The following is a 23137-nucleotide window of genomic DNA, read 5'->3' as shown; positions in this document are numbered from 1 at the left end:
CCCGAGTGAACAAGATTCTGTAACCTGGCGAACACATCTCTGCACTGACGCCTTTGAGATCCCACCACTGCCACTGGGTGCCTAAAATGATCCTTTTGCATAGAAGTGCCATTGTCAACTTCACCCTTTCAGGACACTGCTCTCCCACCTCATGGCCAACAGCGGCAGCCCCCTGCCCTCTTTCCTGAGGGCCTGCCACTGGCTGCTCCTGGAGTGGCCTCCCTACATCCTCCACCTCCTGAGCCGCCGCCTTCTCCTCTTCCGCTGCCACCATGATAGCCAGCTCTAGATCAATGAGTCTGAGATCCATTCTACACGGTAGGGGTTAGAGAGCGAGAGAGAGAGAGATTGATAGATACATGCCATTGCTTGCATCTACCCCAGCACCTTTAAACATGAAAAGGAGGCCATTCAGTCGCCTCTGGCCTGCTTTATGGGAAGAAGTTTAACAACACCAGGTTAAAGACCTGTTGGACTTTAACCTGGTGTTGTTAAACTTCTTACTGTGTTTACCCCAGTTCAACGCCGGCATCTCCACATCATGACTGCTTTATGGGAACAGGAGGAGGTCTTCATTCACAGTCTTGGCGCATTGAAAGATTTCTGCTGATTATTGAGATCTAAGTATAAGGCTTAAATGTGTCATACAGAACATCTTTCTAGTTCAAGGGATGAGGTTTGAGACATCCTGAGATGGTGAAAGGCGCTATAGAAATGCAGTCCTTCATTGTTTCTCTTTCTTAAAGCCTTGTAACTCTCTGCAGAGCACCTATCATCCCACACAGAATCCAATTAATCTGTGAAGACATTGACTAAAAGCAGTTCTGATCTCTCGAGAGCTGTCGGACAAGAGGTGAGGTCTCATTAACTCCTTTCTCTTTCAGAGCTTGAGAGTGAGAAGCTGGTGAAATATCTGGGACTGGACAATGATTGGGAAATCTTACTTCCTCCTGTCACTTCTCCAAGGTAATATCAGCGTCAGCTCGGACAGATTTATAGTCAATAGTCTTTGTAAAAGACCATTCTTATTGAGCTCTGATTGGAAACCAATTCAGCAGTGACCCAGTGTACAAACTCACACCAAGTCCCATTCGCCCATCACTCTGTGCTCACTGACTCCCCGTCCGACAGCAGAGTTAGAGGAGAGCAGAGATCTGAGGGTTGCAGGGCTGGAGGAGGTTAGAGATAGACAGTGGAGTTGGGGGGTAATGGACAAATTGCCAATCAAGGATGAGGATCTTAAAATGGAGGCTAGCTGAACTAGGAGGTGATCTATGATAGAGTGATAGAGCCAATGGGTTGAGATGAGATGAATGGATACAAATGGAGTGTTCAAGTCTATCCTGATGCTCAGACTCTGATAGGAATGTCCAGAAATGTGTGTTCCGCTCATTGTTGTCAGAATTTCCCATTTGACAACACAGCAGCTCCGAGAATAGACAGACTGTTCAGCATCACACTTCCTGTCCACTCTCAGCATGCTAGAAACTTTGATAAAGGTGCAAGATAACTGAAATAGAGAAGCAAAGCTGTGTTTGAAGGTGTCAAATATTCAGTTTGCATATATGTCTTTGCTCTCAACACAGCCAGAGCTCAGGCTAGAGGCACTTTGCCCATGTGTTTCAGTATCTGCTGGAGTCGGGTCAGCGCTGAGCTTGGGAACAAATCAGCCTACAATGCTGCATCGGAATCAGTGCTACAACAATGGGGGTGTTTGGATCAGAAATAATCCTTTAGACAATGAGGTGGCTCACAAGGACATTCTTATGGTAAGGCAATAAATTTTGGCCCAGCCAGCAAAGCCTCATCCTCTAAAAAACTAAACTCACTAATCTGATTCAATCTGCTTTTTGAAGATCTTGCAGGGAGGTGAGGCTAATCAGTGATTCGTGATGGTTATGATGATGGGAGTTCTGACGGCTCCTCATCCATTGTCCTGCCTTGTCAATCAGCACTGAATGTATCTCCATTGGTGCGTCTTGTAGACATTGTGTTGGGTGGAAGATTGGCTTCATTAAACAGGGTCCTGAAGACCATGGGTCAATGTAGAATGAACTTGTCCACTCCTGTGTCCAGGATTCTCTTCCATCCATTGTGAAACCTTGGGGAGTTCCTTGTGTGTCCTGTAGATGGTCCACACTGAAGCCACTGTGCTCAGTGACAGAGGGGGTGAATATTGACTTTCGTGGATCTACAAACAATGCAGTGTTAAATGTTTATATTTCTCTCCCCAGTTGGGTTATCACAGGATTGGAAAGGCGATACACCACGAGAGGTGACAGCTTTCGAAGGTTCATGTGTACAGATTCCATGTCATTACAGTTATCCATCACACTTGGCAAACCAACCGCGGGGTGGAGTCTGGTTTAATAGCAAGACATTGGATGTATCGTCTATAGCCTTTCACTCCAGGAATCATATTTTTGAGGCAGTACAATTCCGCCATCGGACCCGGCTGTCTGGAAACCTGAAAGATGGCAACTGTTCCCTGATTATAAACAACGTCAGACGGGAAGATGCAGGACCTTATTTTTTCAGAGTAGAATTTCACAAGGGTCCAAACCATAACTATCCTGTAACCCAGATTCATGTTTTTGGTAAGTTCTGTGTTATTACTCAACAATTCACATTCAACACTCGATGGAAAATAACCCAGATGATGAGGTTTACAAATTAAAACAAAACACAGCTTATTATAACGCAGTGTCTGATTATCAATAACCTGGTGATAACTTCCAGTTCAGTCCGAAAGCAACCTCTAATACTCATTTTAATGTCAATGATTAAACAACCTTCCGATAGCAGGGCAACTAGAATTGTACGCAGTCTTTGTTCTTTCCTTTTCTTTGTTTTTGTAGGATGGGAATAGAAGGATATGGTCCACGGAAGGGTACAGGGTTTTAGTTAAGTCCGGCAGTATGTTTTGTGCAGGCGTGGAGGGCCGAAGGGTCTGTTCCCATGCTGTAATTTTCTTTGTTCTTTGTTCTTTACTCCAAATGTGGCTTTACCAATGTCTTGTACAGTTGTAACATAACTTCACAACTCCTGTACTCAGTGCTCTCACTGATGAAGGCAAGTGTGCAAAATGCCTTCTTCACCACCCAGTCTACCTGTGACACCACTTTCGAAGAACTATGTACCTTCACCCCTCAGTCTCTCTGTTCAACAACACTCCCCAGGGTCCTACCATTGACTGTGCAAGTCCTGCCCTAATTTGTTTTACCAAAATGCAACACCTCGCATTTATCTGAATTAAACTCCATCTGCCATTCCTCAGCCCACTGACCCAGTTGCTCAAGATCCTGTTGTAGTCTGAGGAAACCTTCTTCACTGTCCACTACACCATCAATTTTGGTGTCATCTGCAAACTTACTAACCATGCCTCCCATATTCTCATCCAAATCGATTATATAAATGACAAACAACAGTGGACCCAGCACCAATCCCTGCGGCATACTGCTGGTTAAAGTCCAACAGGTTTATTTGGTAGCAAATACCGGTTATGGTATTTGCTACCAAATAAACCTGTTGGGCTTTAACCTGGTGTTGTTAAAACTGTTACTATGTTTATCCCAGTCCAACGCCGGCATCTCCACATCATGCACACTGCTGGTCACATGCCTCCAGTCTGAAAAGCAATCCTTTACCACCACACTCTGTCTCCTACCAACAAGCCAATTGGCTAGTTATCCCTGGATCCAATCTGATCTAACCTTACTGACCAGTCTACCATGTGGTATCTTGTCAAAGGCTTTGCTAAAGTCCATGTAGACAACATCTACGGCACTGGCCTCATAGAACATAGAACAGTACAGCACAGAACAGGCCCTTCGGCCCACGATGTTGTGCCGAGCTTTATCAGAAACCAAGATCAAGCTATCCCACTCCCTATCATCCTGGTGTGCTCCATGTGCCTGTCCAATAACCGCTTAAATGTTTCTAAAGTGTCTGACTCCACTATCACTGCAGGCAGTCCATTCCACACCCCAACCACTCTCTGCGTAAAGAACCTACCTCTGATATCCGTCCTGTATCTCCCACCACGAACCCTGTAGTTATGCCCCCTTGTAATAGCTCCATCCACCCGAGGAAATAGTCTTTGAACGTTCACTCTATCTATCCCCTTCATCATTTTATACACCTCTATTAAGTCTCCCCTCAGCCTCCTCCGCTCCAGAGAGAACAGCCCTAGCTCCCTCAACCTTTCCTCATATGACCTACCCTCCAAACCAGGCAGCATCCTGGTAAATCTCCTCTGCACTCTTTCCAGCGCTTCCACATCCTTCTTATAGTGAGGTGACCAGAACTGCACACAATATTCCAAATGTGGTCTCACCAAGGTCCTGTACAGTTGCAGCATAACCCCACGGCTCTTAAACTCCAACCCCCTGTTAATAAAAGCTAACACACTATAGGCCTTCTTCACAGCTCTATCCACTTGACTGGCAACCTTTAGAGATCTGTGGATATGGACCCCAAGATCTCTCTGTTCCTCCACAGTCTTCAGAACCCTACCTTTGACCCTGTAATCCACATTTAAATTTGTCCTACCAAAATGAATCACCTCACATTTATCAGGGTTAAACTCCATTTGCCATTTTTCAGCCCAGCTTTGCATCCTATCTATGTCTCTTTGCAGCCTACAACAGCCCTCCACCTCATCCACTACTCCACCAATCTTGGTGTCATCAGCAAATTTACTGATCCACCCTTCAGCCCCCTCCTCTAAGTCATTAATAAAAATCACAAAGAGCAGAGGACCAAGCACTGATCCCTGCGGCACACCTCTAGCAACCTGCCTCCAATCCGAAAATTTTCCATCGACCACCACCCTCTGTCTTCGGTCAGACAGCCAGTTACCTATCCAATCGGCCAACTTTCCCTCTATCCCACACCTCCTCACTTTCATCATAAGCCGACCATGGGGGACCTTATCAAACGCCTTACTAAAATCCATGTATATGACATCAACTGCCCTACCTTCATCAACACACTTAGTTACCTCCTCAGAAAATTCTATCAAATTTGTGAGGCACGACTTGCCCTTCACGAATCCGTGCTGACTATCTCGGATTAATCCGCATCTTTCTAAATGGTCGTAAATCCCATCCCTAAGGACCCTTTCCATCAATTTACCAACCACCGAAGTAAGACTAACCGGTCTATAATTACCAGGGTCATTTCTATTCCCTTTCTTAAACAGAGGAACAACATTCGCCATTCTCCAGTCCTCTGGCACCATCCCCGTGGACAGCGAGGACCCAAAGATCAACGCCAAAGGCTCTGCAATCTCATCCCTTGCCTCCCACAGAATCCTAGGATACATTTCATCAGGCCCAGGGGACTTATCGACCTTCAGTTTATTCAAAACTGCCAAGACATCCTCCCTCCGAACATCTATTTCCTCCAGCCTATTAGCCTGTAACACCTTCTCTTCCTCAAAAACATGGCCCCTCTCCTTTGTGAACACTGAAGAAAAGTATTCATTCATCACCTCGCCTATCTCTACTGACTCCATACACAAGTTCCCACTACTGTCCTTGACCGGCCCTAACCTCACCCTGGTCATTCTTTTATTCCTCACATAAGAGTAAAAAGCCTTGGGGTTTTCCTTGATCCGACCCGCCAAGGACTTCTCATGTCCCCTCCTAGCTCTCCTAAGCCCCTTTTTCAGCTCATTCCTTGCTAACTTGTAACCCTCAATTGAGCCATCTGAACCTTGTTTCCTCATCCCTACATAAGCTTCCCTCTTCCTTTTCACAAGACATTCCACCTCTTTTGTGAACCATGGTTCCCTCACTCGGCCATTTCCTCCCTGCCTGACAGGAACATACCTATCAAGGACATCCAGTATTTGTTCCTTGAAAAAGATCCACTTTTCATTAGTTCCTTTCTCTGACAGTTTCTGTTCCCAACTTATGCCCCCTAATTCTTGCCTAATCGCATCATAATTACCCCTCCCCCAATTGTAAACCTTGCCCTGCCGTACGGCCCTATCCCTCTCCATTGCAATAACAAAAGACACCGAATTGTGGTCACTATCTCCAAATTGCTCTCCCACAACCAAATCTAACACTTGGCCCGGTTCATTTCCCAGTACCAAATCCAATGTGGCCTCACCTCTAGTCGGCCCATCCACATATTGTGTCAGGAAACCCTCCCGCACACACTGCACAAAAACTGCCCCATCCAAACTATTTGACCTACAAAGGTTCCAATCAATATTTGGAAAGTTAAAGTCCCCCATGACAACTACCCTGTGACCCCCACACATATCCATAATCTGCTTAGCAATTTCTTCCTCCACATCTCTATTACTATTTGGGGGCCTATAGTAAACTCCTAGCAACGTGACCGCTCCTTTCCTATTTCTAACTTCAGCCCATATTACCTCAGTGTGCAGATCCCCCACGAAGTGCCTTTCCGCAGCCGTTAAACTCTCCTTGATTAACAATGCCACTCCTCCACCTCTTTTACCAGCTTCCCTACACTTAGTGAAACATCTATACCCCGGAACGTCCAACAACCATTCCTGTCCTTGTTCTACCCACGTCTCCGTAATGGCCACAACATCGTAGTCCCAAGTACCAATCCACGCCCCAAGTTCATCTACCTTGTTCCGGATGCTCCTTGCATTGAAGTAGACACACTTCAACCCACCTTCCTGTCTACCAGTACCCACCCTTGACCCTGATACTTCCCCAATACCTCACCACCCTCACTGACTTCTGGACTACAACTCTATTTTCTTGGTCACCCGTTCAAAAAACTGTAGAGAATTTTGTAAGACATGATTTCCCAATCAGTCCTTGCCTATCCAAATGCATGTAGATCTTGTCCCTTGACAGATGTTGACAATAGAGTCCTTTTTTCGAGAGCCACCTCAGGACACCAAAATCTGTTCACAGCTAATGGACTAATTCCTGAATTTCACATAAGTACCTTCTGAATTCCTGACTGGATTTATTAGTGACTAATTTATGCACAGCAAGCTCCCACAAATAGGAATGTGATCAATAACCTGATTATCTGATTCCAGTAAAAGCAAATCACTGCAAATGCTGGAGATCTGAAATTAAAACCGAAAATGCTGGAAAAACTCAGCAGGTCTGGCAGCATCTGTGTAAAGAGAAACGGGGGCAACTTTTTCCATCCCGCCTGCCGCAGGAATTGTAGCAGATGGGGGAGCGAACTATGCAAAGGTCTGTTGACCTCAGGTGGAATTTTCTGGTTTTAAGCTGCTGACAGAGTTTCAGCAAGTCTAAAAATAGGAAATTCTTTAATGATCACTGTAATCTCAGGTCAGATTTCCTCCTTGTAACAGTGCTTTCTCTTGTGGGGCTGTGATTTCTATTTGAACTGATGCTTCATGTTATATTTATCTAAAAGGATCCATTCTCTGTGTGTTAGATTTCACAGATAAACCCACGATATTCCCTGCTGAAATTATTGCAGGAAAGCGTGTGGACATAAGCTGCACCTTCAACACAACGTGCAATGGAACAGCACCTGTCTTAACCTGGGACACTCCCACTGACGTACCTGGGTCAGTCTCAAACACTGTAACTCAGCATGGTGTCACTCTGACCTATACTTCTGTTCTGACCCTGATCCCATCACTCAAGCACCACGGACACAATCTCACCTGTAGAGTGAGATCTCCATCTGTTTCATCGAAGCGGATCTTCACGCTGATTGTGCAATGTGAGTACAGATACAATTAATTGCACGTTAGCAATAGTAGTCGACATTGTGCACAGCAAAATCCCATAAGCACCATCATAAAAGCAAAATATTGTGAATGGTGAAAATCTGGAAGAAAAGCAGGAAAAGCTCAGCAGGTCTGGTAGCATCTGGACAAGATAAACAGAGATAATGTTGAATCCTTGGCCGCTCACGGAGTGGCCAGGAGACATCAGTGGGGGACCTTTACCAGGACTTGTGACTGGCGCGCGGTGCTGATTAGCATAGTGAAATCGGACAGTCTCTGAGCTCGCTAATGTCCCCCCAACCCACCAGGGGTAGTTCCCACCAGCGGGGTTTACAACTGCTTCCCACCAACAGGGAGCAGACATGCTCACCCGCTGGCGGGGACAGAAGCCATTGAGACCCTCCTGGGGGGGCTGGTGCAGGCAGGTGCAGCCTAGCACTGCCCAAGGGGAACTGGGCAGTGCCGAGGGGCACCAGGCAATGCCAAGGGGGCCGGGCCAGAGGGGACGGGGGTTACTGGAGAAGGGATCAGTGCTGCGGTGGGGGGACGCTCTGCCATTCTGCAGTGCAATCGGTGGAGGAGGGAGTGATGGTGAGGTTGCATCCGGCAAGTAGTGGAGGTGGGGGAGTTGGCGGGGGGGGGGGGGGCAGAGATCGGACTGGCCTGGGTGGAATCCAGTAGAACTGCGATCAAGGGGCGGCGGGGGGGGGGGGGGGGGCGGCGTTGGGAAGGCCACCAATTGGGAAGCAGGGGGGTGTTGGGGGGCTAGTGCGCATGCGCCGATCTCCCCACTGACAGATTGGCACATGCACAGTGAACCAATGAGCACTATGCTTCCAGCCTCTCGGGCTGGATGAGTCCCCACACCCCCAGTTTCCAGCGTGAATCCCTCTGAGGCACTCTGTGATGCACAGAGTTTCGGAGATTCATTCAGGTAAGTATGCCCAAAAAATGGGCGGGAAAATGGGATGTGACCTTATTGAAACTGGAGCACTGGTAGTAATTTTCAAATCGTGTCTAGCCATGGGTGTGGTGCCACAGGATGAAAAATTGCTAAACTTGTCCCATTATCAAAAAGGGAGGTCGTGATAGACCAAGAAATTACAGGCCAGTCAGTCTAACCCCCATGGTGGGAAGGTCACTGGAAAGAATCCTGAGGGACAGGACATATCTGCCCTTGGATAGACACAGATTAATCAGGGATGGTCAGCATGGATTTCTTCAGGGAAGGTCATGTTCGACAAATTTCATCAAACTCTGTTGAGTTGGTAACCAGGAGTGTTGATGATGGTAATGCATTTGATGTTGCCAAATAGACTTTAGCAAAGCTTTTGATAAGGTCCCTCATGGCAGTCTAGTCAAGAAAGTAATGGCCCATGGGATCCAAGGCAAAGTGGCACATTGGATCCAAAATTGGCTGAGAGGCAGGAAGCAGAGAATGATGGTGCAGGGATGTTTCTGTAACATAAAGCCTGTCTCCAGTGGGGTTATGATGTGGAGATGAATACAAGAGCAGGGGTTACACAGGGCTCCGTGCTGGGGCCCTTGCTATGTGCTGGTGTACATTCATGATTTGGGCTGGAATGTAAGGGATATGGTCAAGAAGTTTGCAAATGGTACAAAAATTAGTAGCGTGGTAAATAGTGAAGAGGTTAGCTGTGGACTGCAGGTGGATATCAATGGACTGGTCAGATGGGCACATCATTGGCAAATTCAAAAGGAGAATTAAGGTAATGCACTTGGGGAAGGCTAACAAAGCAAAGAATTACACTATGAATGGTAGGACCCTGGGAAAGCACTGGGATCAGTGGGCGGCACAGTAACACAGTGGTTAGCACTGCTGCCTCACAGCACCAGGGACCCGGGTTCAATTCGTAGCCTGTCTGTGCAGAGTTTGCACATTCTCCTTGTGTCTGCGAGGGTTTGCTCCGGGTGCTCTGGTTTCCTCCCGCAGTCCAAAAGACGTGATGGTTAGGTGGATTGCCCATGCTAAATTCTCCCTCTGTGTACCTGAACAGGCGCCGGAGTGTGGCAACTTGGGGATTTTCACAGTAACTTCATTGCAGTGTTAATGTAAGCCTGCTTGTGACACTGATAAATAAACTTTAAGATTAGAGGGACTTTGGAGTGCATATCCAGAGATCTCTGAAGGTGACATACCAGGTTGATAAGGTGGTTAAGAAGTCACATGGGATACCTGTCTTTATTAACCGAAGCATAGAATACAAGAGCGGGAAGTCGTGCAGGAACTGTATAAAATGCTGGTTCGGCCATAACTGGAGTAGTTTTGGTCACCATGTTAGAGGAAGGATATGCTTGTACTGGAGTGCCGAGGAGATTTACCAGGATGATGCCTGAACTAAATGATTTAAGCTGTGAGGAGAGATTGGTAGGCTGGGATTGTTTTCCTTGTAGGAGCGAAGGTTGAGAAGGACCTGATACAGATGTATCAGATTATGAGGGGGGCATAAAAAGGTTGGATAAGAGATGTTACTTTTTGAAATTAGCAGAGGGGTCAATAACCAGGGGGCATAGATTTAAGTTAAGAGATAGAAGGCTAAGAGGGGAGTTGAGGAGAAACTTATTCATTCAGAGGGTGATAGGAGTCTGGAACTCACTGCCTGAAAGGATGACTAAGTCAGTAACTCTTGCAACATTGGAGGAGTATTTAGATATTGACTTGCACTGCCGTAACCTCCAGGGATATGGGTGGGCCAAGCGCTGGAAAATGAGCTTCATGTAGTCAGATCTTTATTGATTGGCATGGATACGATGGGCCCAATGGCCTCCTACAGTGCCTCAAATGTCTATCAATCTATAAATCTATGAAACAAAAGAGATCCTGAAGGGACATCTCAGGGTGGATCTGAGAGGATTTTCCCCTTGTGGAGGAGTCCCCTGGCAGAGAATCATCAATAGTCACAGGTGAGGTGCCTGAAGATTGGAGGGTGGCAAATGTGCCTTTGATTAAAAAGGGTTGCAGGGAAAAGCCTGGGACTACAGGCCAGTGAGCCTCACATCTGTGGTGGGTAAGTTATTGGAAGATATTTTGAGAGACAGGATCTACAGCATTTAGAGACGCAAGGACTGATTAGGGACAGTCAGCATGGCTTTGTGAGTGGAAAACCATGTCTCACAAGTTTGATTGAGTTTTTGAAGGGGTAACCAAGAAGGTAGATGAGGGCAGTGCAGTTGATGTTGTCTACATGGACTTTAGCAAGGCCTTTCACAAGGTACTGCAAGATAGGTTGTTGCAAAAGGTTAAATCTCACGGGATCCAGGGTAAAGTAGCTAAATGGATACAAAATTGGCTCGACGACAGAAGCCAGAGGTTGGTTGTAGAGGGTTGTTTATCAAACTGCAGGCCTGTGACCAGCGGTGTGCCTCAGGGATCAGTGCTGGGTCCACTGTTATTTGTCATTTATATTAATGATTTGGATGAGAATATAGGAGGCATGGTTAGTAAGTTTGCAGATGACACCAAGATTGGTGGCATAGTGGACAGTGAAGAAGGTTATCTCAGACTGCAATGGGATCTTGATCAATTGGGCCAGTAGGCTGACGAATGGCAGATGGAGCTTAATTTAGATAAATGCAAGATGATGCATTTTGGTAGACTGAACCAGTGCAGGACTTACTTAGTTAATGGTAGGACATTGGGGAGAGTTACAGGGCAAAGAGATCTAGGGGTACAGGTTCACAGCTCCTTAAAAGTGGAATCACAGGTGGACAGAGTGGTGAAGAAGGCATTCAGCATGCTTGGTTTCATTGGTCAGAACATTGAATACAAGAGTTGGGACATCTTGTTGAAGTTGTACAAGACATTGGTAAGGCCACACTTGGAATACTGTGCACAGTTCTGGTCACCCTAATATAGAAAGGATATTATTAAACTAGAAAGAGCGCAGAAAAGATTTACTAGGATGGTACCAGGAGTTGATGGTTTGAGTTATAAGGAGAGGCTGGATAGACTGGGACTTTTTTCTCTGGAGCGTAGACGACTTCGGGTGATCTTATAGAGGTCTATAAAATAATGAGTGGCGTAAATAAGGTAGAGAGTCAATATCTTTTCCCAAAGGTAAGGGAGTCTAAAACTAGAGGGCATCGGTTTAAGGTGAGAGGGGAGAGATACTAAAGGGTCCAGGGGGGCAATTTTTTCACACAGAGGGTGGTGAGTGTGTGGAACAAGCTGCCAGAGGTAGTAGTAGAGGCGGGTACAATTTTGTCTTTTAAAAAGCATTTAGACAGTTACATGCGTAAGATGGGTATAGAGGGATATGGGCCAAATGCGGGCAATTGGGACTAGCTTAGGGCTTTAAAAAAAAAAGGGGGCAGCATGGACAAGTTGGGCCGAAGGGCCTGTTTCCATGCTGGAAATCTCTAAGGCTCTCTGACTCTGACTCTATGAGTCTAGAACTAGGGGACAATGCATTTCAAGACTGAAATAAGGAATCTTTTTCTCTCACAGAAGGTTGTTGATGTTTGGAATTCTCTTCTCAAGAGCAGTGGAGGATGAGTCAGGGAATAAACTCAAGGATGTGATAGATAGAAGTTTGATTGACAAAGGAGTGAATAGTTAATGGGGGGGCAAGGGAAGACGGGAAACTGGAGTTGAGGCCACATTTGGGTTAGCCATGATCTTATCGAATGGCAGAGTAGGCTTGATTGACTGAATGGCCTGTTCTTGCTTCCAAATCTTGTGTTCAATCAACACTCTTCTCGTGCAGTGTAAATTATTGTTCCTTTTATATATTAGTATTCATGTGAAGTATCCTGAAAAGTCCAAGATGAAAAGGTTCAGGAGCATATGTCTTTTTCAGTAATACTCAAGATCGATGTTGGTTTTTAGATGCGCCACGAAATCTCTCAATCACTTCTCTTGATATGATTAATGCTTCATGGCTCAATATAACTGAGGGGAATTCGGCAGTGATAATCTGCTCTGTCGAGAGCTTCCCAGCTTCTAACCTGACCTGGAGACATCTTGATGTCCCAATAAACAGCACAAGATCCAACAATGAGCTGCGGTTGGTGATTCCTCACGTTACATCCAGGGACAGTGGAGTCTATCAGTGTGTAGCAGAGAATGAACATGGAGGATTGGAGAGGTCCATAGCCATTACTGTGGAAAGTGAGTGTACAAAAACATCAACATTTTGTTTCTACTGTTTCAGGAGATGTGTGTATTTCTGGCAATTTTGACATTTAATGTCAATTCCTAACTTCCCCTTTCAGGTCGTGGGGATTGAGCCACCTGCTTGAACCGTTGTAGTCCATGTGGGTTGGGTGCATTCACAGTGTTGCTTTGTCCTGGAGCTGTCTGGAGCTTCTGGAGTGTTCTTGGAATGGCATTCATCCATGCCGGTGAAGAATATTCCACCTCACTCTTGACTTGTGCATTTTCAATGTTGAACAGATTTTGTGAAATCAAGAGGTGAGGATTCCCAGCCTCTGACCTGCTCTTGTAGCTACAGTATTTACATAGCTGGTCCAACTTACCTTCTGGCCAATGGGAATCCAGGTAACCCCCAAGCCGGTGATAACGGGCAATATAATAAAGGTAATGCCTTTGCACATCTAGGGAAGGTGGTAACATTCAATGTTGTTGGAGATGACCACTGCCTGGCAATTGTGTGACATGAATTTTACTTGCCACTTATCAGCCCAAGTCTGAAGGTTGTCCAGGTCTTGCTGGATTTGGACATGGACTGCTTCAGTGTCTGAGCAGCCACAAGTTGTGCCGGGCATAGTGCAATTATCAGCAAACATCATTCCTTGTGACCTCATGATGGAAGTAAGGTCACTGATGAAGCAGCTGAAAATATTTAGCGCATGAGCCAGAGAACCACCTATAGTGATGGAACTGAGATGGTATGACCTGCAACAGACATAACCACCTTCCCCTGTGCTATTTATGACTCCAAGCCCCAAAGACTCCAGTTTTGCTGAGGCTCCTTGATGCCGTTTTTGGTCAAATGTTGCTTTGATGCCAAGAACAGTCACTCTCACTTTATCTCTGGAGTCCAGCTCTTTTGTCCATGTTTGGATCAAGGCTCTAATGAGTTCAGGGGCCAAGTGGGCCTGGTGGAATTCAAACAGAGCGTCCATGAGCAGGTATTTGGTGAGTGAAGCTTGATAGTGCTGTTATGACACCTGCCATCAGTTCACTGATGACGGAGAGTAGACTAATGGGGAGGGAATTGGCTGTGTTGAGTTTGTCCTGCTTATTGTGGACATAAATAAGGAATTTTCTACATTGCCGGACAGTTGCCAGTGTTATAAGTGAACTGGAATAGCTTGGTGCAGATAGTGCTGGGGCACAAGTCCTCAGTGCAATTGCCAGAACGTTATCAGGGCCCACAGTCTTTCCAGTATCCAGTCCCTTCAGTTGTTTCTTGATATCATACAGAGATAATTGAATTGGTAGAAGACTAGCACCTCTGATGCTGGGGGCTTCAGGGAGGAAGCTGAGATGGATCATCCACTCAGCATTAATGGCTGGGGCGGCACAGTGGCGCAGTGGCGAGCACTGCTGCCTCACAGCGCCAGGGACCCGGGTTCGATTCTTGGCTTGGGTCACTGTCTGTGCAGAGTCTGCACGTTTTCCCCAGGTCTGCGTGCATTTCCTCCGGGTGCTCCAGTTTCTTCCCACAGTCCAAAGGTGTGCGGGTTAGGTGGATTGGCCATGCTAAATTGCCCCTTAGTGTCAGGGGAACTAGCTAGGGTAAATGCATGGGGTTATGGGGATAGGGCTGGGGGGGGCGGGGGGGGGGAATTGTGGTCAGTGCAGACTTGATGAGTCGAATGGCCTCCTTCTGCATTGTAGGATTCTATGAAAATTCAGCCTTTTTTTTGCACTGGCGTGCTGGACTCCACCGTCGTTGAAGATGAGCATATTTGTTGAGCATCCTCCTCCAGTATGTTGCTTAATTGTCCACCACCATTCACAACTACAACTGACAGGACTGCAGAGCTTTGATCTGATCTGTCAGTTGTGCAATCATTTACCTCTTGTCTATAGAATGCTGCTTCCATTCTTTCGCACTCAGTGTATCACCTCAGCAGTTTGGCAATTCTTGGTATATCTGAAACCTACTTATAAAGATAGTGTATATAAATTTTACAGATTAATGTAACTTGTATCGACCTTACATGTATATATAGTAATCCCAGCACAAGTTCTGACCAGCTACAATCTGAGAACCATTCTAAAATTGTACTAGAGTCACTCATTGGTTATTTTTACAGGTCGAGATTCCAATCAATGGATAACAGGATTGCTTGGAGCTGGAATCACTTCGTGCATTGGACTAATTGGATTCATCATCTACAAGTGTGTGAGAAAGTAAGTATGAAGGTTCAATTTGTTGGTTTTGAACATGTTAACTTCAAGCTTTTCTCTTTGCAGCAAGAGTTTGCATTTCTATAGCACCTTACACAACCCAAAATCTCTCACAGCCTCAGAACAGCTCTGATCTTCACTCACTGTTTAACATCTAATACTGTAACTTGCGGTGTCAGCCTGGACATTCACTCTCTCGCCTTTCTCCAGTAATGCCCTACCTATCATTCTCTCTCTGTCTCTCGCTCAACTTATCTCTCGTCCTCTTGAATGCTGTCCAGATTCTCACATTTTGAAAGAATGCTCAGCAACATCTGCTCCTTCTGAAGACCCACCTCACCACCTGGAGTGAGCAGTGAAATAAAACTCAGTCAACGACTATCCAGTTTCACACTGGAATCATGTCACGGTGTCAGAACATAAAGGGTTAACAGTTGCTTACAACAAGACTAAGGTCTTTTGTTTCAATAAAAAGGGTTTTTCTGATTTGATTCACAGTGACACATCAACTCTTTTTAATTAAACACACAGAGGGAGCAGCACAGGAAGAGGACATTCAGCCCAAGCAGAGCAGGTCAGCAGTTACTCTCAAGGCAGGCAATTGGACGGGTCCCGGGTAAGTAATGGAATGATTGGAATTATATTCCATAACTGGGGGAACTTACTCCCCCAATAATCTAAGCCAACACCAAACACAGATCATGTTGATAGTTACTCTGTCCTTATCCATTTATATTACAGAAGAGAGGAGATTCAAAATGGGAGATGAAATTGAACCGTATAATCAATGAATATCAAGGTCCTACTTATGAAAATTGTGTGTTTGATAGGTCCTTGAGTCATCAGAAGGTGAGTGACACACCACAAGGTACTGAGCCTTTCACATGGATAGTCACCTGGTTATTGATGTGTCATGTCTTTGCTCTCGTCATGTCTCTGTGATGGACCCAAACCCAACTCAATAAACCTCAAACTCAACATCATTCAGTATCAATAATCAAACACCGTTCAGTGTCAATAATCAAACCCCGTTCAGTGTCAATAATCAAACCCTGTTCAGTATCAATAATCAAACCCGATTCAGCATCAATAATCAAATCCCGTTCAGTATCAATAATCAAACACCGTTCAGTATCAATGATCAAACCCCATTCAGTGTCAATAATCAAACCCCGTTCAGTGTCAATAATCAAACCCCGTTCAGTATCAATAATCAAACCCCATTCAGCATCAATAATCAAATCCCGTTCAGTATCAATAATCAAACCCCGTTCAGTATCAATAATCAAACCCCGTTCAGTATCAATAATCAAACCCAACATCAGTTTCAGTAATTAAACACAGATCAGTATCAATAAACAAATCCATTTAATATCAATAATCAAACACAACACTATTCAGAATTGTGAGGGACCAGATCGGAAACTCCAAGTATAGTATGAAGTTAGAATAGACCCCAGTCACTTTTTGATTTTAGTATTACAGTGAGCAGAAGGTGTTTCACTCCAGGTGAGATTCTATCGACCCACTTGGAAGTTTTTATTAAAACAAACTTTATTTAACAATACAGTTTAACTATAACAAAAAGAATTAACATAACATTTCCGCATCGAACAACTCAACTTAAACATGAGAAGGTATAATTCTTAACTGCTAGCTATTACAAAGAAACATAGAAAATCTACAGCACAAATAGGCCCTTCGGCCCACAAGTTGTGCCAAACACATCCCTACCTTCTAGACCTACCTATAACCCTCCATCCTATTAAGCTCCATGTACACATCCAGGAGTCTCTTAAAAGACCCCATTGAGTTCGCCTCCACCACCACTGACGGCAGCCGATTCCACTCGCCCACCACCCTGCGTGAAAAACTTACCCCTAACATCTCCCCTGTACCTACCCCCCAGCACCTTAAACCTGTGTCCTCTCGTAGCAGCCATTTCCACCCTGGGAAAAAGCCTCTGAGAGTCCACCCGATCAATGCCTCTCAACATCTTATACACCTCTATTAGGTCTCCTCTGATCCTTCGTCTCTCCAAGGAGAAAACACCGAGCTCCCTCAGCCTATCCTCATAAGGCATGCCACTCAATCCAGGCAACATCCTTTTAAATCTCCTCTGCACCCTTTCAATCTTTTCCACATCCTTCCTGTAATTAGGCGACCAGAACTGAGCACAGTACTCCAAGTGGGGTCTGACGAGGATCTTATATAGCTGCATCATTATCCCCGGACTCCTAAACTCAATCCCTCGATTGATAAAGGCCAGCACACCATACGCCTTCTTAACCACCTCCTCCACCTGCGGGGCCGATTTCAGAGTCCTATGGACCCAGACCCCAAGGTCCTTCTGGTCCTCTACAGTACTAAGAGTCTTTCCCTTAATATTGCACTCCTTCATCCTATTTGACCTGCCAAAATGGACCACGACGTATTTATGTGGGTTGAAGTCCATCTGCCACTTCTCCGCCCAGTCTTGCATCCTATCTATGTCCCTCTGTAACTTCTGACATCCCACCAGTCTATCCACAACCCCACCAACCTTCGTGTCGCGGCAAACTTACCAACCCATCCCTCCGCTTCCTCATCCAGGTCATTTATGAAAATGACAAACAGCAAGGGTCCCAGAACAGATCCCTGGGGCACGCCACTGGTGACCGACCTCCATTTAGAAAAAGACCCATCTATATCCACTCTCTGCCTCATTTGGGCAAGCCAGTTCTGGATCCACCGGGCAGCAGCCCCTTGGATCCCATGCCCTCTCACTTTTTCTAGAAGCCTTGCATGGGGGACCTTATTGAACACATTGCTAAAATCCATTTCAACCACATCTACCGCCTTCCCTTTGTCAATGTCACATTTTCGAAGAACTCCACCAGGCTCGTAAGGCACGATCTGCCCTTGACAAAGCCATGCTGAGTATTCTTGAGCATACTAAACCTCTCTAAATGCTCATATATCCTGTCCCTCAGGATCTTCTCCATCAGTTTACCAACCACTGAGGTTAGACTCACCGGTCGGTAATTTCCTGGGCTATCCCTATTCCCCTTCTTGAAAATAGGAACCACATCCGCAATCCTCCAATCCTCCGGCACCTCTCCCGTCTCCATCGACGACGCAAAGATCATCGCCAGAGGCTCTGCAATCTCTTCCCTCGCCTCCCACAGTAACCTGGGGTACATCCCATCCGGACCCGGTGACTTATCTATCTTCATGCCATTCAAAGATTCCAGCACAACCTCTTTCTTAAAGTCCACATACTCAATCCTTTCAGTCCACCGCACGCCCACAGTACATCCACCCAGGTCCTTCTCCTCTGTGAAAACCGAGGCAAAATACTCATTGAGCACCTCTGCCATTTCCACTGGTTCCGTACAGACTTTCCCGCCTTCACCTTTTGGTGAGGTATTGGGGAAGGTATCAGGGTCAAGGGTGGGTACCGGTAGTCAGGAAGGTGGGTTGAAGTGTGTCTACTTCAATGCAAGGAGCATCCGGAACAAGGTAGATGAACTTGGGGCGTGGATTGGTACTTGGGACTACGATGTTGTGGCCATTACGGAGACATGGGTAGAACAAGGACAGGAATGGTTGTTGGACGTTCCGGGGTATAGATGTTTCAGTAAGTGTAGGGAAGCTGGTAAAAGAGGTGGAGGAGTAGCATTGTTAATCAAGGATAGTTTAATGGCTGCGGAAAGGCACTTCGAGGGGGATCTGCACACTGAGGTAATATGGGCTGAGGTTAGAAATAGGAAAGGAGCGGTCGCGTTGTTAGGAGTTTACTATAGGCCCCCAAATAGTAATAGAGATGTGGAGGAAGAAATTGCTAAGCAGATTATGGATATGTGTGGGGGTCACAGGGTAGTTGTCACGGGGGACTTTAACTTTCCAAATATTGATTGGAACCTTTGTAGGTCAAATAGTTCGGATGGGGCAGTTTTTGTGCAGTGTGTGCAGGAGGGTTTCCTGACGCAATATGTGGATAGGCCGACAAGAGGTGAGGCCACATTGGATTTGGTACTGGGAAATGAACCGGGCCAAGTGTTAGATTTGGTTGTGGGAGAGCACTTTGGAGATAGTGACCACAATTCGGTGTCTTTTGTTATTGTGGCAGGGCAAGGTTTACAATTGGGGGAGAGGTAATTATGCTGCGATTAGGCAAGAATTAGGGGGCATAAGTTGGGAACAGAAACTGTCAGGGAAAGGCACTAATGAAAAGTGGAACTATTTCAAGGAACAAATACTGGGTGTCCTTGATAGGTATGTCCCTATCAGGCAGGGAGGAAATGGCCGAGTGAGGGAACCATGGTTCATGAAAGAGGTGGAATGTTTTGTGAAAAGGAAGAGGGAAGCTTATGTACGGATGAGGAAACAAGGTTCAGATGGCTCGATTGAGGGTTACAAGTTAGCAAGGAACGAGCTGAAAAAGGGGCTTAGGAGAGCGAGGAGAGGACATGAGAAGTCCTTGGCGGGTCGGATCAAGGAAAACCCCAAGGCATTTTACCTTATGTGAGGAATAAAAGAATGACCAGGGTGAGGTTAGGGCCGGTCAAGGACAGTAGTGGGAACTTGTGTATGGAGTCAGTAGAGATAGGCGAGGTGATGAATGAATACTTTTCTTCAGTGTTCACCAAGGAGAGGGGCCATGTTTTTGAGGAAGAGAAGGTGTTACAGGCTAATAGGCTGGAGGAAATAGATGTTCGGAGGGAGGATGTCCTGGCACTTTTGAATAAACTGAAGGTCGATAAGTCCCCTGGGCCTGATGAAATATATCCTAGGATTCTTTGGGAGGCAAGGGATGAGATTGCAGAGCCTTTGACTTTGATCTTTGGGTCCTCGCTGTCCACGGGAATGGTGTGGAGATGCCGGCGTTGGACTGGGGTAAGCACAGTAAGAAGTCTCACAACACCAGGTTAAAGTCCAACAGGTTTATTTGGTAGCAAATACCATAAGCTTTCGGAGCGCTGCCCCTTCGTCAGATGGAGTGTGCCAGAGGACTGGAGAATGGCGAATGTTGTTCCTCTGTTTAAGAAAGGGAATAGAAATGACCCTGGTAATTATAGACCGGTTAGTTTTACTTCGGTGGTTGGTAAATTGATGGAAAAGGTCCTTAGGGATGGGATTTACGACCATTTAGAAAGATGCGGATTAATCCGGGATAGTCAGCACGGATTTGTGAAGGGCAAGTCGTGCCTCACAAATTTGATTGAATTTTTTGAGGAGGTAACTAAGTGTGTTAATGAAGGTAGGGCAGTTGATGTCATATACATGGATTTTAGTAGGGCGTTTGATAAGGTCCCCCATGGTCGGCTTATGATGAAAGTAAGGAGGTGTGGCATAGAGGGAAAGTTGGCCGATTGGATAGGTAACTGGCTGTCTGATCAAAGACAGAGAGTGGTGGTGGATGAAAAATTTTCGGATTGGAGGCAAGTTGCTAGCGGAGTGCCGCAGGGATCAGTGCTTGGTGCTCTGCTCTTTGTGATTTTTATTAATGACTTAGAGGAGGGGGCTGAAGGGTGGATCAGTAAATTTGCTGATGACACCAAGATTGGTGGAGTAGTGGATGAGGTGGAGGGCTGTTGTAGGCTGCAAAGAGACATAGATAGGATGCAAAGCTGGGCTGAAAAATGGCAAATGGAGTTTAACCCTGATAAATGTGAGGTGATTCATTTTGGTAGGACAAATTTAAATGTGGATTACAGGGTCAAAGGTAGGGTTCTGAAGACTGTGGAGGAACAGAGCGATCTTGGGGTTCATATCCACAGATCTCTAAAGGTTGCCACTCAAGTGGATAGAGCTGTGAAGAAGGCCTATAGTGTGTTAGCTTTTATTAATAGGGGGTTGGAGTTTAAGAGACGTGGGGTTATGCTGCAACTGTACAGGGCGTTGGTGAGACCACATTTGGAATATTGTATGCAGTTCTGGTCACCTCACTAAAAGAAGGATGTGGAAGCGCTGGAAAGAGTGCAGAGGAAATTTACCAGGATGCTGCCTGGTTTGGAGGGTGGGTCTTATGAGGAAAGGTTGAGGGAGCTAGGGCTGTTCTCTCTGGAGCAGAGGAGGCTGAGGGGAGACTTAATAGAGGTTTATAAAATGATGAAGGGGATAGATAGAGTGAACGTTCAAAGACTATTTCCTCGGGTGGATGGAGCTATTACAAGGGGGCATAACTATAGGGTTCATGGTGGGAGATATAGGAAGGATATCAGAGGTAGGTTCTTTACGCACAGAGTGGTTGGGGTGTGGAATGGACTGCCTGCAGTGATAGTGGAGTCAGACACTTTAGGAACATTTAAGCGGTTATTGGATAGGCACATGGAGCACACCAGGATGATAGGGAGTGGGATAGCTTGATCTTGGTTTAAGATAAAGCTCGGCACAACATCGTGGGCCGAAGGGCCTGTTCTGTGCTGTACTGTTCTATGTTCTATAGGCCCTATTCCGTCACGTCTCATCCTTTTACTCTTCACATATTTATAGAACGCCTTAGGGTTCTCCTTAATCCTACCTGCCAGGGCCTTCTCGTGACCCCTTCTGGCTCTCCTAATTTCCTTCTTTAGTCCCTTCCGACAAGCCGTATACTCTTCTAAATCCCTATCTTCGCCAAGCTCTCTGAGCCTTTTGTACGCTTGCCTTTTCTTCTCGACTCGGTCCCGCACAGCTTTCGTGCACCACGGTTCCTTTAACCGACCGACAGCTCCCTGTCTGCTCGGAACGTTGTCCTGTAGAACTCTAGACAGACATTCCTTGAAAAACTGCCACCTTTCTTCAGTACCTTTCCCCCAGAATCCCTCCAATTTATGCAATATTTCCCATAGACATAAATGCCTCTTCAGAATAAGTGAGCAAAAACAGAGTCTTATGTGGCCTGCTAGGCCTCCAACCTTCTATAACGTCTAGACAGAGATACAGAGAGACACCCGTCTTCTGACTCTCAGACAGTGGCCTTCAGAGAAAGACCTGTCTTCACAAACAGCAGAATTCCAAAAAAAGAAAGAGGGAGAAAACACTTCTTGCCTTTTGCAGACCTCTGGAGAAGGATACATATTTTGTAGCAGGTCCCAGACTTCAATTTCCAGAAAGAGAGGGAGAGAGAAAAAATATCCAAATTCAAAGAGCAACTGCCTGTTTGTCTCTCTGTAAACCTCGCTCCGCCCATTCATGAGTCTCTCTTCTTGTCTGAGAGACCCTACTCTGAAACCCCAGGGGACAACCCAAAGGGGCGGCACGGTAGCACAGTGGTTAGCACTGCTGCTTCACAGCTCCAGGGTCCCAGGTTTGATTCCCGGCTCGGGTCACTGTCTGTGTGGAGTTTGCACATTCTCCTCGTGTCTGCGTGGGTTTCCTCCGGGTGCTCCGGTTTCCTCCCACAGTCCAAAGATGTGCGGGTTAGGTTGATTGGCCAGGTTAAAAAAATTGCCCCTTAGAGTCCTGGGATGCGTAGGTTAGAGGGATTAGTGGGTAAAATATGTGGGGGTAGGGCCTGGGTGGGATTGTGGTCGGTGCAGACTCGATGGGCCGAATGGCCTCCTTCTGCACTGTAGGGTTTCTATGATTCTATGATTCTATGATAACAAAACTGCATTAACTCAGATTAAAACAAACACCCCAATAATTAGGAGCAATTATTCATCTACATTCTTAACATGTGGACTGCTGGTCATAGACAATTGGCACCATAATCAGAGCTGAAGTATGAACAAGAAAGCTTTACATTGGATGCAAACTTGCACAAACTACTTTGGATTTGCTTTTTAATTTCCTTTGCTCAGTCGAAACAGTTCTTTTGATTTTCACAGATTCCTCTGTCAGGCAGTCCAACTCCACATTCTGTTGTGAAATGGTGTCTCAACAGTCTTTCCCGCATCTCCAATCTTTCTGTTCAAAGCTACTTTACCAATTTCTTCAATTGTTCAGGATCTTCATTATCATTTTCTGCATATTCTTTGCAATGATACATAGCAGATTGTCTTCTTTGGTGTCAAAATTCATTGTAATTATGGTTCCAACGATCACCGTGACAATTATGCTGCTGCAAAAACCATCATAATTTACTCGAACACCAGCTATGAACAGTACTGCTTCTC

The 23137-nt window shown here is 45.9% G+C and overlaps 1 protein-coding gene across 1 annotated transcript; it reads left to right on the top strand.

Annotated features, from left to right (window-relative positions):
• Window positions 1-926: 926 nt before the first annotated feature.
• LOC144508707 (sialic acid-binding Ig-like lectin 13) lies at window positions 927-22840 on the top strand. Its single transcript, XM_078237016.1, has 7 exons — window positions 927-966; window positions 2235-2597; window positions 7411-7704; window positions 14960-15056; window positions 15585-15669; window positions 15798-15902; window positions 22823-22840. Exons 1-7 carry the CDS (start codon window positions 927-929, stop codon window positions 22838-22840), a joined length of 1002 nt encoding a protein of 333 aa, XP_078093142.1.
• Window positions 22841-23137: the final 297 nt, after the last annotated feature.

The sequence above is a fragment of the Mustelus asterias genome, chromosome 20, assembly GCF_964213995.1.
Source record: "Mustelus asterias chromosome 20, sMusAst1.hap1.1, whole genome shotgun sequence".
In the NCBI taxonomy this organism is placed as follows: domain Eukaryota; kingdom Metazoa; phylum Chordata; class Chondrichthyes; order Carcharhiniformes; family Triakidae; genus Mustelus; species Mustelus asterias.
The sequence above is the reverse complement of the archived record's forward strand: the minus strand, read 5'-3'. Positions and strand labels throughout refer to the sequence as shown.

Coding starts and splice junctions, on each gene's coding strand:
- LOC144508707 (XM_078237016.1), top strand. CDS start 927: ATGATTGGGAAATCTTACTTCCTCCTGTCACTTCTCCAAG. Junction 2,598..7,410: donor AACCCAGATTCATGTTTTTG/GTAAGTTCTGTG, acceptor TCTGTGTGTTAG/ATTTCACAGATAAACCCACG. Junction 15,670..15,797: donor GGCAATTGGACGGGTCCCGG/GTAAGTAATGGA, acceptor ATATTACAGAAG/AGAGGAGATTCAAAATGGGA.